This window comes from Aquarana catesbeiana, linkage group LG02, assembly GCF_042186555.1.
Source record: "Aquarana catesbeiana isolate 2022-GZ linkage group LG02, ASM4218655v1, whole genome shotgun sequence".
Lineage (NCBI taxonomy): Eukaryota > Metazoa > Chordata > Amphibia > Anura > Ranidae > Aquarana > Aquarana catesbeiana.
The window spans coordinates 693,430,869-693,446,635 of record NC_133325.1 but is presented as its reverse complement, the minus strand read 5'-3'; the positions used below and the strand labels follow the sequence as shown (position 1 = coordinate 693,446,635).

The following is a 15,767-nucleotide window of genomic DNA, read 5'->3' as shown; positions in this document are numbered from 1 at the left end:
CCATACACTTAGAACCTAGTTCTGGTTCTCCCTCTGTACTTTATAGGCTGCTTGTATCCACATGGTTCTGACCTTGTCTCTGCGAACCTTGCAAAAGCTTCTGGTTGTGTCAGTGTGATTGTCATTTGGTCTCTGTTACCACATTTCCAACTCATTGTTTTATTATGGTAATACAAATGTAGATCTATAGAGTATTGATCTCATGGTTTGAACTCTGCATATATTATCCCGCCTTGGTGCTATGTACTAAGGCTAGCCATAAAAAGACATAGTGGTTGTAAAACCTCACCTTGCTGAGCAATCAAACTGCAAAGCAACCATCACATAAACATGCACAATAGTTTTAACCAAATATGCATGTTTATGGAGCAAGTGGGCACCCTTGATGCGTTGAAGGAGTTTGGGTGATGGGAGAGAGACAGTTGGGTTAAGGCGGGCAGAAGGTATCAATCTTGCGTTATCCACCAAAATTGTTTAGAAAATCCATACCCTGACACGTAGTTTGTGCTTTGAAATCGGACACATTAATTGATGCTTGCCTTTGAGAACTGTAGCATGCAGGTTAAATGGATGTTCTACTCAGTGGTAAGTACTAGCACCTACAGTAATTTCATAACATGACAGAGGATCATTGTGCCCTGGGCTTCCATTGATGGTAGTGTTATGCCTGTTATGAGAGGAACATGAAGGCCACAATTGCCTAACTCTCCTGACTATAGTTGTCATCTGACTGACCCCCTTGACCCTAAGCAAGTATACAGATTTGGATTCCAGACTTTTCTGATATGGCTGTTGTAGTTGCAACCAGTGGACCAGTTTAACAGCTAGTCAACTAGCCATTTCGGAAAGAGGTCTGTGATGACAGCCCCTGTATGGGTTTACTTTAAAGAAAATGCAAAACCAGCATTTCCTATTCCTGATATGTGCCTGCTGCACCATGTACTTGTATGGAAAAGTATCCTCTTCTTTGTATTGCTTCCTTTGTGTGAAATCCCTGGTGTTCCTGCCAGTCCCTCTGCTTTCCTATTAAAAACTGACCACATTAAGCAGGAGACCACACTGTGGTCAGTTCTCTAGCTATGGTCTTCCAATGATCAGACTTGCCCTGACACGCCTCCCCTGCACAGCCATTGGGAAGCTCAGTGTACTGCTGTTTCTCCCTAGCTCTTATGCAGCTGAGAACAGAGGGAATGTGAGCTCTCATTAAAAAGTGGAAAAAAGGTATTTATAATGGTTTTTGTTTTTTCTATTCACAAATATTTTGCCTTTAATTTCTATTTTAAACTGAATGGGTCGTTTTACAAGGTGAGCTTTTACAATCACTTTAAGTATGGCTTCCTCCATTTTGTGATGGCTACAATTCATGCAAAATGAATCTGAGTAAAATATTTTTGCATTTTTCACGTTAATTAACTCTTAACTGTTCTCTTTTTATCTGTTTATTTTAGATCATAAAAATGGACATTATATAATTCCTCAAATGGCTGACAGGTGATTAAATCTGTACTGCTCTTTTCTTTAATACCAGTTTCCTAAAGGGGTTCTTTACTTTAGGTGAAAAGTGGTTTTATTATAGTTTATGTAGCAACATGACAGATGTTTCCAAACAGCAAAAAAACCTGGAACCTCGAGTCATGCCATGAAAACGTCGTCGTCATAGCTTTCCAGGTGCAACATTGTTTTTTTGACCTGCCTTGTATTTTTATGAATACCTAATAAGTGTAGATTGCTATAGATAACCATGGAAAGGGGTTCTGACCATGCTGAAAAAAGTGGTAAGTACCCCTGCATGTTACTTCAGGAGACAACATTGTGTGTTTAGGGTCACACCATTGCTTTGTCTTATTTCCCAGTATTCTGTCAACATGTTTGTTTCAAATTTGTAATGTCGGTTATTGTTTGCATAACATGATAGTCCGGAACAACTGACACCTTTTTTTAAGTAAAGGCCTTAACATTACTGACACCTTAGAACGGAGACAGACTATCTTGGCTCTCCACTGTGGCAAAAGTACAAATCCCATCATGCTTCTGACTCTGGGAGTAATGGCTGTGGCTGTCATATTTTTGCAATACCCCATGTTACTTGAAATAGGAAGTTGCCTTCCCCTGCCTTAAAGATGAGTTAAAAAAACAAGATTTTTTTTTTAAACCTAAAAACGGAAGCATAATATATTGAAACATACCAGTCCTTATGTGGTGGCTGCCTTAGTTTTCATTTTACAAGCCATTTTCTTGCCAGAAATGCAGTGTCCTGGTCACTTCATGTAATTCAAAAAGTAACCGCAAACCTTATGTACACTACTAGATCCATCAATCCACCATGTACTTGGAATGAACAAAGGTAGTTATGTTTGAAGTCCAGCCTGTGCAATAACCATGGCTGCCTTTCTTGACACAAAAGGGGAGATTCAATAAAACTGGTGCACTCAGAATCTGGTGCAGCTATGCTGAGTAATCAATCAGCTTCCAGTTTTTATTGTCAAAGCTAGCATTAAGGGGGGTGACTCCCTGACATGCCACATTTGGCATGTCATTATTTTTAGGAGGGGGGGGGGGAGAGAGAGAATACCCTCTTTTTAGAGGGTCCCAGGTTCCACTTCCTCCCAGCGCACCGCAGCACCGGAAGGGAGATCACCTCTCCCACCCCTCCCTCTCAGCAATCATCTGGGACACGTCACAGGTCCCAGATGTTTGCCCGGGCCAGTCACGGGGCGTGGCTTGCGCATGCGCAGTGGCTACCAGGCTGTGAAGCCACAGCCGAGTGCCCACAGTTACAATGCTGGCGCTGCAGAGAGGAGGGGGAGACTAGCGTTGCTTCATTTCCCTGCATTGCTGGACCCTGGGACAGGTAAGTGTCCGATTATTAAAAGTCAGCAGCTGCAGTATTTGTAGCTGCTGGCTGCTGACTTTTAATTTTTTTTTTTTTTTTTTTAGGACGGTGCCATTGCCGGCATTTGCCGCCGATTTGACATGTCAAATCGCATGTCAAAACGCACCAATGTGAACCAGGGCTTACAGATGCTCTTTTCCGCCATTGTTTGCTTCAGCCCCAGTTTTTTTAGCGTTAAAGCGGAACTTCACCAAAAAGGGGAAGCTCCACTTGTTTGCATCCTCCCTCCCCCCACCACATTTGGCACGTTTCGAGGGGAGGAGAGAGGGTACCTGGTTTTGACAGGTAACCACTTCCAGGTCAGATCACCACAATGATCTGTGAGGACGTCTAGCCCCCCACCTTCCCCCTGCAGCCTTCTGGGACACACACAGGTCCCAGAAGACTGCGGGACCATTCATAAAGCGCAGAGCGGGTCACACATGCGCAGTAGGAAGCCAGAATGCTTCACTTCCGGTTTCCCCTACCTATGATGCTGGCGCCTGCACCCTAGCCGATCAGCTCGGGTGAGGGCATCGCTGGATCCCTGGACAGGTAAGTAACCTTATATTAAAAGTCAGCAGGTACAATATTTGTAGCTGCTAACTTTTTTTGGGGGGGGAGACTTGAGCCCCTCTTTAAGTCTAGATTTGTACCTTCTCAGAAGATATTCCGGGCCATATCTCATTCTATATATTCCTGCCTGAATTATTTCTGGTCTGTGCTGTGTTGGTGTTGATTTTTCTCTACTTTCCAGCGGAGGGTGATGACTCTTCTTGATGTAAGCTGTGACCAGGAAGTGACAGTCATATCTGCATCCTGTTTTTGCTCCACTGTTGGACTGTCAGTGCACACCATGTGGGGATTTCTAGCTGGGTAAATTTAGCCAAGCTATACAAAGATCAGCACTACTGCAGTGATACGTAATAGTTGCACAAAAGAAAACCATAAAAGATATACAGTTTCTTATTTCTAAGGAACAGCACAAGATACTTAAGCAAAATTCTGCTCAGAATGGATATGATTTTTTTAAGCCCCTCTTTTAAGAGGTCTTCCTATTCACATCAGAGAGATCCACACAACACATTGTCAATCAAGGGTGCAGTATTACTCAGGAGGACACTTCTCCTAATGAGGGGAGAAACTGCTTGCAAACCGCAATCCTAAAAGATAAGTCTGCACTTTTTAGGCATCGGGGTCTAGATCTATTTAAAGCTGAACTCCAGGCAGGGAATAAACTCTATACAATGATAAAACAGTGGCTTTCTTTTGCCTAGTAAGTTGTCCTTTTTGTTATAATGAGCAGCTTTGGCAGCAATCTTGTGCTTTAAGCATGTCCCTTGTCCAGCCTGCGCAGGGCTGTTTTTGGTTTGCATGATGAGCTGTCACTGTTCTTCCCTTGGGAAGCAGCTATCGGTCATGTTTCCTCTTCCTTGTACTGTGTGTTTACATCACACTACCATTAGTGGGCTGGGTACGATCGGCAGAGCGTTTTGGATCCTCCTCCAGACGTCCCGGCAACACTAAGAATCTGGGCAATTACGTCGCGAACAACAAAACTAGGATTGCAGAGAAAGTAAGATCTAAATTAAAAAACAAAGAAAAAGGTTTATGGTGTTTGGGTTCTGCACATGGAGACACGGAGCCGTTACAGAAAATGAGGTTTGATTTTGGAGTTTAGCTTTAAATTATTAAAGGATCTAGACATCTCTACGCAAGCATCTTGGAGATCTTTCAATCCCTCATAGGGGATTAATGCCTATTCCACAGTTTGCCAGACAGGGAAAACTTTGCCTTTATTGCCCAAGAATTACAAAACTAAAAGTGTAGCCTTGTAGTATGCACCTTAAGTAATGGGTCATAGCTGCAGCTTTATAATAATCCTCTTCATAGTATTGTTGCAACCTTTGGAAGAGCCTATACAAATATGATCTGCAAACATCTGAAATTTGGTGTTTGCATAGATATAGGCTTGTCCCTACTTGACGCTGATCTTACACACAGTCCTGATAAATTGGTTGGTCAGCCACTGACCATTTTTTCCAGGATGCTCTTACCTTGAAATTGGGCACACGTTGCATAGCTATAGCAGGGCATTTAGTTCGAGTGCTCTGTTATAGGATTTGGCATCATTGGTACCTACTATACAGTAGTAGAGGCAGTACAGGCTTAATATAACCCGTATATTGCAAAGTCTTCACGGATCCAGTGCTACTAAAGGGCAGTTATTATTGTAGACATTTATTTAGCACTGACAATTTATGCAGCGCTGTTCATACCATACCTTTATATCATCCTGTGCTCTCAGGAAGCTTACAATCTAAAGCCGGCTATCTCACATGCATATATGTGCGTACACACACATATACTAGGGCAAAGTTTAAACTGCCCATACACCAGTAGAATTTCGGAGAATTTTTTTTTTTTATTTGATAAAATGTATGTAAACCCAAACAATAATCTTCTCTTACTTGCGCTCTTATAGTCTAGTAAAAATATTGTATTATAGATATTGTATATACCATAATATATAAAGCTTAGATAGATACTATATAAAGCTTTTTATTTATTTACTGTAAACTTGTGAGCTGATAACTTTCTGTGCTGTATTCTTATCAGTTAGGCCACTTTCAACCTGATGGAGTCTGCCTGCGGATCCACCCGCTTTGCAGGGGATCACACCACTGATCCCCGCTGAGCAGGCAGACGACAGGCCCGTGTCTGCTCCACTGATGCAGAGCGGACACAGCCCTCTGTCCTTTATGGGCTGTTGGATGGAAATGGACTGCCTGTCTGTTTCCAACTGACTGTCATCCGATTCAATCCACCGGACGGATTGGGAATGGATCCATATTTATTTTTAGCGGGCAGGATCGGATGTAGGCAGGTGTCAGCGAGCACTTCTGCTGACATCTGCCGCTCCATAGAGAGCAATGGATGGTCCAATATCCACCTGAAAAACTGACAGGCGGACACAATCGGTCCGTCAGTGTGAAAGGGGCTTTTACATTGTATCCCACTACCTATGAGGACTATATAAAATTCTTTCTCCCCTTATTATGGAGATGAAGAGAGGTGGTGGTGTCTTGTCATCTGGTGACAGTGTTGCTCCTCCATTGATTCAGTATGGTGAGTGAGCGTTAGGACAGATGTTGCTGGCAGGATCACCAGGTGAAAATAAAGGGAAAAAAGCCTGATAATAGAAAGCCAATGCAACGACCACATCTAAAGACTGGTAGACTTCAGTATATTATATATTTTTTTGTTTTTTAGATACTCTTTAATACAATTAAAGTGCAGCTAATGTCACCCATAACGGAAAATACCTTTTCTACCATGCAGTGAAATATCTTAACATCAGCTGACTTTTAGAACTAAACAGACCCTCTTTTACCATTGGTGATATTTCTGTGCCTGTGAAATGAGTAAATTACCATATTGTTCATTGTAATGTCCTAGATTGGAACTTGCAGCATGCAATTAAACTACGTCACCTTGTCCAACCATTCAGTTTTATTACTGTTCCTTTCTGTATGTGCTTTGCAGAAGTGACATCTTCATTGCTTTAGCATGACAGCCTTTGTTATGCTATTGTAACTATTGCTGAGCAAGATCTCCCCCTTGTGGTAGAATCTAAAAATTGCAGTCTATTTTACCTATTCAGTGTTTTTCTTTTACGTTGGTCATACAATTTGAACAGAAGGCTAATAATAATATATGAGTTGCTGAAAGAGTGGTAGTTTATATTAGTTAATACTTTCTTTCTTTTTGGATCAGGATTATTTAATACATTTTATTTTGTTTTGTTCAAATCCTAAATAATAAGATGTTGGCATTAGTTTCATTTTAATGTAGATGACTTTTAGCATTATGTAGCCCTGCACTAAATATGTTGCATTGTGCTACTGTTTCCGAAGGCTGATTTTTAAATGAAAACTCTATTAAATCTTTGTGTTCTTTTCATAGAATCACATGTGAAATAATTAGTAGGGTTCTTTGTTAAAGCATATGTCAAGGAAAAATAAAAAATATTTTATACTTCTCTGCAAAACATGCACATTTTCCCTAGTTATATTATTTTAAACATGCTGCAACTGCAGAAAAATACCTATTGATGTGCCATAAATAACGCGTGCTTGTACCTTCTTCTTTGAACTGACAACACAGTGTATTTTCGGCTCTGAAATCTAAAGCAATTCCTGTTTCATTTCTGATGCCTTACAAAGAGCTCTCCCCACTCCCTTCTTAATCTCCGTTACCCCTTAAGCTGGCCATAGATAGATTGAAATTCAGCCAGTTCAGGGTGCGTGGCCTCTCTTTCCTGACAGAAGTCAGTCGAACGATCGACTTCTGTTGAATGGGCTTATTGCAAATTATTTCTCGATCAATGACTGCAGCCAATGATCATTGTATTCTGACAATGCAGTGTCTCCGCTGTCAGAATACAGTGTCTCAGTGGGGGGGGATTTTCTATCCACCTCAATTGTGTGGATGGAGGAATCAGTTTGTTTTTTCTTTTTCGTTAAACTTGCTGGCAGAACATGATCCTTCTATGGCCAGCCTTATTGTGCACAGGTAGAGAGCAAAGAAAGTTATCCGCTCACAAGATTTCTGACAAAAAAAAATAGGATTTTTATAATAGCTTACCTGTAAAATCCTTTTCTTGGAGTACATCATGGGACACAGAGCACCATAGTAATCACTATGTGGGTATATAGGCACCTTCAGCTGATGGACACTGGTATACCCAATACAGGAAGTTCACTCCCTATATAACCCCTCCTCCTACCAGGAGTACCTCAGTTTTTGTAGCAAAGCAATATACTTAAACCCCAAAAGAGGGGAAGGACCTCTGTGTCCCATGATGTACTCCAAGAAAAGGATTTTACAGGTAAGCTCTTATAAAATCCTATTTTCTTTATCGTACATCATGGGACACAGAGCACCATGGTAATCACTATGTGAGACATCCCTTAGCAATGCTATTTGAGGGGAGGGAGAGACAACCCGTAGGGCACCCCCAGACTTGAGGACCTATACTGCTGCCTGCAGCACACTGCGCCCGAAGGCGATATCCTCATGCCTCCTCACATCCACCTGATAAAATTTGGTGAATGTATGTACTGAAGACCAGGTTGCGGCCTTACAGATCTGAGCCATGGAGGCCTGGTGACACACTGCCCAAGAAGCACTAACCGACCTGGTAGAGTGCGCTTTGACTTGGAAAAGTTGAATCTTACCCTTTAAATCATAAGTCTGAATTATAACTTGCCGAATTCACTTAGCGACGGTGGATTTCGATGCTGCCTGTCCTTTCTTAGGACCCTCTGGCAGTACAAATAAGACATCAGTCTTCCGGATCTGAGCAGTCGTCTTTAAATAGACTTTGACCGCTCTCACCACATCAAGACAATGTAGTGACTTCTCTTCCCTGGAACATGGTTTTGGAAAAAACGATGGCAGGACAATATCTTGGTTCAGGTGGAAACCAACTAGCAACTTGGCTTCCTACGGTCCCATAAAAGTTAATTTACAAAAATGTTTTAGCTTTAACGTATTTGACTAGCATGGGAAAGGATGACATCCCATGTTGGGTTTTTTTTTTTTTTTGCTATCTGGGGCTCTGTTCAAAAGTTTTAGGCCTTTTTCACACAGGCTGTCTGATCAGGTCCCCCTGTCAGTTTTTCAGGCGGACCTAATTGGACCCTCCAGTCTCTTCTATGGAGCCGCAGATGTCAGCAGACACATGTCCACTGACACCCGCCGCCATCTGATCCATTTCTGTCCTCCAAAAACAGAGGGATGGTGGTCCCGTTCCCCATTCGTTGATCGAATGGATACGGACAGGCACTCCGTTTCCATCCAAATGCCCCATAGAGGAGAGCGGCCCTGTCATCCACCTGCTCAGCGGCGATCAGCAGAGCGATTCCCCCGCTGAGCAAGCGGAATCCACTTAGCAGAGGCGCCCCTGTGAAAGGGGCCTAACTTTCTGACAAATATTTAGCAGACAAGAATTTGTATTGCTGTGGAGAGTTCTTCTTGCCTTCTGTCTGGTTGTTAGGACAGGAAGTGGGGGTAAATTTCTCTAATGAAGCCCTTGCTAGCAGTAGAATACTGACCGGGGTTCTAACCATTCCCCACACTATCCAAAACTGGAAAAAACACTTTTGCCATGATAAATACTTTTTAAGCCATTACCTGTTTTAAAATAAATGTTAGTGGCATCCCCTCCTCCAAGCTAAGATGTGTATCCTCACCTTCCACATTCTCTCGCCCCATTTTTGCTTACTTTTCTTGTTAATTGGATCCAACACTACATGTAATATCACAGGGCTTCTGGGACTGAGGAACATGGGCATTATTGGGAGGGGGACATCGCTTCATATCACACAGAATCTGCAGGTATACAAAGTGGTAGCAGGTTCATTTAAAGTGAAAAATCCTTTTAGTGTTCTTACAGAAATTGCAGCAAGTTTGGAGTGTAAGTAATAAACTTTATTGGCTAACTTGATTAAAGATGCAAGCTTTCGGCGTGCCTTAGATCTCTTCCTCTGCTTGAAGAAGAGATCTAAGGCAACCCTAATGCTTGCATCTTTATTAACTCACGTTGGCCAATAAAGGGGATCACTTGATCTCCAAACTTGCTGTATTAATTGATGGCTAAGATGGTGCAATACTACTACTACTAGAAGAACTACCAAATTTACACCTGCTTCTCTTTCCCGATTATCCCATTTTTTCATCTTTTTTTTTTTTCTATCAGGTTGAGGATTTAGTTACACTTTGGAGAATGAATAGAAAACATGTCAAAGCAGCTGGTTGTCAGGCCTCTCTGCATTGCAGTTGGAACAGTTACTGGTTCATTTGCTTTATTGGTAACAAGCTCTGTGTATTATTACTGCTGTGCGACTCAGATGGTGATGCAGAATGCACTAGATAGCTTCTAGTCTATTGTATTGATTGCGTGCACATTTGCAAAACACATTTTACTGTTTTTCACACCTTACTGTTTTCCACCCTGTAAAGATATGACATATATAGCATATAACATTTGAAAATGTTTATACCGTTTGTATGATCATGGCCCTTTGCATAACTGGGATGATTTCTCTTTCTGTCTTTATTTCTATCGACTTGATGTCTAACCTCATGTCTTTCTCCTGTTCTTCTTTGTGCTGCATTGGATGCAGAACTCGCCCAAGGGGTGTGCCTCAGAGGTATTGTGACTTTTTTCCAGACAATGACCTCTAGTACTCTTTCTTCTATCCAGGGTTTAGACAGTTCAAATTTGTAATCATGTTTGTAATGGGGAGTACCTACTTTATATACTGCTAAATGAATACTTTTTTTATACCGATTACAGGAGGAAGAGAGCCCAGGGTAGACATCGCAGTTCTGTGATCTGCATTAGTAGCCCAGTAAGAAAAGGGCCTCGTTCACATGGGTGTACTTAAGCATACACCTGTTTTCAGGCCATGTTTCCCAGCATAGGATGCATAGGTGTTACATGTATTCTATGTGAAGGCAGTCCCATTCATGTCAATTGGGACAATTTGACATCCTCGTTGGTGTGATTGTGTGTCCACGAATGTAGACAGTGTGAGTTCGGGGAGACACACCCACACTGATATCAAATTGGGAGCAGCGTCTCTGTCCGTGGAGCTGCTGCTGCATCCCACTTGACATAAATGGAACTTCCTGCATGTGGATGCACGAAACACCTGTAACCTTATAACAGAGCTAGAACTGGTGAATCTAAAAAACGTATGGATTTTGTTACAGGAGATGGCAGGTATACAGAACCTTACTATGTGTTGCTTGCTGGAGTTACCTTTTAAAGAGCATTCTAATCTTTTGCCTTTTTAACATATGGTAAGTACACGGAGAGGCCTAAATTAAGGTCTAAGAACTCTTAGGCTAAGTTCACAGACGATCAGGGGGCGATAAAAACAGGCAGTTAATATGCACTTTACTGCTCATCCACCCACAAGCAGGCATGGCTACCACCTGGGTCTGCTTACATTGCCATAATGCTTCACTTTGTGGTGCTGTAATTTTAACTCAGCATGTCGAGTTTCAAAGGTGGCATCTCCTGTCAAACTCTCCTATTGTAGGTCAATGGGACAGCACCCCAAGTGCAGGTATGGTGGTTGCCGCATGGTAGTTCTATGTAAAGACCCCATTTGGATTGCAAAAAATAAGCCTACCAATAGAGCCTGTGGCCCATGTGAATGAGCCCTTACAGTGGTCTGGGTAGCCCAAACCAGGGCTTTCAAATTTGAGCTGCCTGCCTTCTGTGGCTGATAGTGCAGGGTTGCCAGCTCCTGCTTCTCATCCCTCACTAGGTGCCTATGCATGCATTTCTTGGCCTTATTGTCAAATATAAGCCATTAGTCAGGCCTGAACAATTGGCCACAAAGGACAGTTACAGTATCTCACAGAAGTGAGTACACCCCTCACATGTTTGTAAATATTTTATTTATCTTTTCATGTGGCAACACTGAAGAAATTACACTTTGCTACAATGTAAAGTAGTGAGTGTACAGCTTGTGTAACAGTGTAAACTTGCTGTCCCCTCAAAATAACTCAACACACAGCCATTAATGTTTACACAGCTGGCAACAAAAGTGAGTACAAAAATGCCCAAAGTGTCAATATTTTGTGTAGTCCCCATTATTTTCCAGCACTGCCTTAACCCTCTTGGGCATGGAGTTAACCAGAGCTTCACAGATTGCCACTGGAGTCCTCTTCCACTCCTCCATGATGACATCATGGAGCTGGTGGATGTTAGAGACCTTGTGCTCCTCGACCCTCCGTTTGAGGATGCCCCACAGATGCTCAATAGGGTTTAGGTCTGGAGACATGCTTGGCCAGTCCATCACCTTTACCCTCAGCTTCTTTAGCAAGGCAGTGGTCATCTTGGAGGTGTGTTTTGGGTCGTTATGTTGGAACACTGCCCTGCAAGCCAGTCTCGGAAGGAAGGGGATCATGCTCTGCTTCAGTATGTCACAGTACATGTTGGCATTCATGGTTCCCTCAATGAACTGTAGCTCCCCAGTGCCGGCAGCACTCATGCGGTCCCAGACCATGACACTCCCACCACCATGCTTGACTGTTGGCAAGACACACTTGTCTTTGTACTCCTCACCTGGTTGCCGCCACACACGCTTGACACCATCTGAACCAAATACGTTTATCTTGGTCCCGTCAGACCACAGGACATGGTTCCAGTAATCCATGTCCTTAGTCTGCTTGTATTCAGCAAACTGTGGGCTTTCTTGTGCATCATCTTTAGAAGAGGCTTCCTTCTGGGACGACAGCCATGCAGACCAATTTGATGCAGTTTGCGACGTATAGTCTGAGCACTGACATGCTGACCCCCACCCCTTCAACCTTTGTAGCAATGCTGGCAGCACTCAAACGTCTATTTCCCAAAGACAACCTGTGGATATGGCGTTAGCTTCTTTGGTCGACCATGGCAAGGCCTCATCTGAGAGGAACCTGTCAACCCACTGTATGGTCTTGGCCACCGTGCTGCAGCTCAGTTTCAGGGTCTTGGCAATCATCTTATAGCCTAGGCCATCTTTATGTAGAGCAACAATTATTTTTTTTCAGATCCTCAGAGTTCTTTGCCATGAGGTGCCATGTTGAACATGCAGTGACCAGTATGAGAGAGTGAGAGCGATAACACCAAATTTAACACACCTGCTCGCCATTCACACCTGAGACCTTGTAACACGAACAAGTCACATGACACCGTGGAGGGAAAATGGCTAATTGGGCCCAATTTGGACATTTTCACTTAGGGGACATTTCACGTTTGTTGCCAGCGGTTTAGACATTAATGGCTGTGTGTTGAGTTATTTTGAGGGGACAGCAAATTTACACTGTTATACAAGCTGTACACGCACTAATTTACATTGTAGCAAAGTGCCTTTTTTTTCAGTGTTGTCACATGAAAAGATATCATAAAATATTTACAAAAATGTAAGGGGTGTACTCACTTTTGTGAGATACTGTATATCTTAGCAGATTCAGTGTTTTGTTATTCTCTTCCAAGGTATGTAGCCATTCCCGAAGGCTTCTCTAAAAACCCGCTGTGCTTGTAAGGTGTCAGGCTAGAATGAACACAGCTTCACCTTTAAGGAACTTGTTAACAGCGTCGGCAATTGTTACAACTGTGGCTACATGTGATCAGAAAAGACGCCACTGGCTGCTCATTCCTAAGGGACAGTTGATTGGCCTTGTTGGAATTTCTTTATCTTACTATGTTGAAAGCAGGTACAGGGTGTGTCTGTTCAACACATAGACGGGCATGCTTGTCTGCACAGTCTGCACATATTTAATGGGATGGGGGGGGGGGGGGGGGAGATATATTTGTAGTTCTCTAATTGACATTTTATGTCTGTGTTTAAGTGTTGGTAGACTAAAGAGGGCATTCAAATGTAGCTAAGTGGTTGCAATGCTGAAGGATCTTTTCCATAATAGGTGTGTGTGTGTGTGTGTGTGTGTGTGTGTGTGTGTGTATATATATATATATATATATATATATATATATATATATATATGTATATGTGTATATATATATATATATATATATATATATATATATATATATATATATGTATATGTGTATATATATATATATATATATATATATACACATACATACGTACACACACTTGTACACTGCAGCAATACCAGACATGCTATGTTTGGGGAATGATAGCTTATTGGCAAAAAAACCTGGCTAGTACAATTAAGCCCTGATATTCAACTCTGTTACAACAGGGATCCTACGTTGGGTGGAGGTGAGAATATATGACATGTGCAGTCGCAGGTTGGAGAATTGGCAAGGTGGTTTTAATTAGTGCAGTCTTGGTTCTCTGCTGGATTTAAATCAAAAGCCCTGGGTATCCCCAGAAGCATTTCAAGGCTTTTTTCAAGATTCACCTACTGAGAGCCAAAAAAAAAAAAAGTTCACCGGTATACACCTTGTAAGGTTTTGTAAATCGTTTTCACCATTACAAAACCCGTCATATCATCCTAAATTATGTAATATTGCATCTTGTCCCCAAATTTATTTTAGATAAACATTCTTAAAGTATAACTAAAGGCAAAACTTTTTTAGTTTTAAATAGATTTTTATTGCTGTCTGTGTTAGGGAGATTCACCCTCTTTATTAGTCTGTTTACAATTATCACCAAAAATGAATGTTAAAGAAAATCCCAAATTTGGGGTTGTCCCCAGCATAGGAATAGTTGGGGGATATGTTCGAATGGGGATGCTAGTTCTGATGACCTTGGTGACAGCCAGGGATTTCCTCACTTTAGTGGGATTTTCTCTCAATTCCTATTTTGGGTGTGGAACAGGAAGTGAAGGGGAATCTCCCCAATGGGACACAGGTGGCAAAAATAAACCTTACAGAGGTTATAACCCTCCCTTACTCTATCCAAATGGGGGGGGGGGGGATTTGCCTTTTAGTTTCTACTTAAATTTGCTGGCAGCCTCAACTCCATTTAAAAAAATGCTGCCTAGGGAGAAGTATGGCGCTGGATGGATTCATTATGACATTGTGATGTGGCCAGGGAGAACTGTTTATACAAGCTGCAATATAAGAATTGGAACCCTGCACATGCAAGATACATAGGTACATACGTTTAAAGACAGGCCATTGAATTCCATTGATAGGCAGGCAACACTGAAAGTTTTACAGCCTTGTCATACGGACAAGTCAAAGTAAGGTATCTAGAATTGTCAGTGTGGATATAGTACAGGAAATTAAAATTTTAACCTAATAATTCATTTTACAGAAATGCTTTTCAGAGTTCATTCAAGTTGTAGAAACATGTATTTAATGACTGCTTGCAAACACAGCTGTTTCCTTTTTTTTAGTATAAATGGTCAAATTGATTATTTCTTATGTTTTCTGTTCTTTTGTTCTGCTGCATGAATTTTAGAAACTGTAGATCTTGGTAATCAAAGTGTCTTTGTTTTTTTCAACGTTATGGAGATGTCACAAAATTACATTAATATACATTAAAATTACATTAATATGCCCCCCAGCTTGTTGTGATGCAGCAAGTCCTACCTTCAGTGGTATGAACTGAACCCATAGAACTCAAGATAGATTGCATTGTCTATGCATTCAGCTGTGCCTGGCAGCCTTACCCAGTGCATATGGTGTGAATGGGCTCTCACGCTACCCTTAGGTGTCTTTTTTGCTTCTGCAATTTTCACTGTTTGGTTGCTATAGCCAACATAAACTCTTTATAGTGTACCTAAAGCCATTGTTTCCTTTTGTACAGACAAGTGATGGTTTAGAATCCCTGTCAGGCTTTTATTGCTGCCTGTGTGTCCCTACTGGGTTGCTTCACCCTGAACACCAGAGCTTAAAGAAAGATCTAAAATTCTCAATTGTTTTTAGAACAAGTATAAGAACAAGGAGAAGTCTATCACTGGTGACACTCGTTCTGATGACAACTGTCTGATAGGATTCCCTCACTTTGTAGTTATTTGCTGAAAGGACTATAGTGCAGTGAACTGCAAGAATCCTATCAAAAGTTGACTACAGCACATGCAGTATATGCATACAAGTTATATTTTCAGTGGGAAGATATGTCATAATCATATATACACTCGCAGCCACTTTATTAGGTACACCTTGCTAGTATCGCGTTGGACCCCCTTTTGTCTTCAGAACTGCCTTAATTCTTCGTGGCATAGATTCAACAAGGTGTTCCTCCGAGATTTTGGTCCATATTGATATGATAGCATCACGCAGTTGCTGCAGATTTGTTGGCGGCACACCCATGATGCGAATCTCCTGTTCCACCACATCAAAGGTGCTCTCTTGGATTGAGATCTTGTGACTGTGGAGGCAACGTTTTTACCA

At 41.8% G+C, this 15,767-nt stretch overlaps 1 protein-coding gene across 3 annotated transcripts in view; it reads left to right on the top strand.

Moving 5' to 3' along the window:
• The window catches only part of GIT1 (GIT ArfGAP 1), a 249,322-nt gene that overhangs the window by 161,717 nt on the left and 71,838 nt on the right, over window positions 1-15,767 (top strand). For 2 of the 3 annotated variants that reach the window (XM_073616833.1, XM_073616835.1), the window contains exons 8-9: window positions 1,449-1,491; window positions 10,063-10,089. In XM_073616833.1, coding sequence (XP_073472934.1) covers window positions 1,449-1,491; window positions 10,063-10,089 — 70 coding nt within the window. The remainder of the gene's footprint in view (window positions 1-1,448; window positions 1,492-10,062; window positions 10,090-15,767) is intronic. The other variant, XM_073616834.1, reaches the window with a different exon arrangement.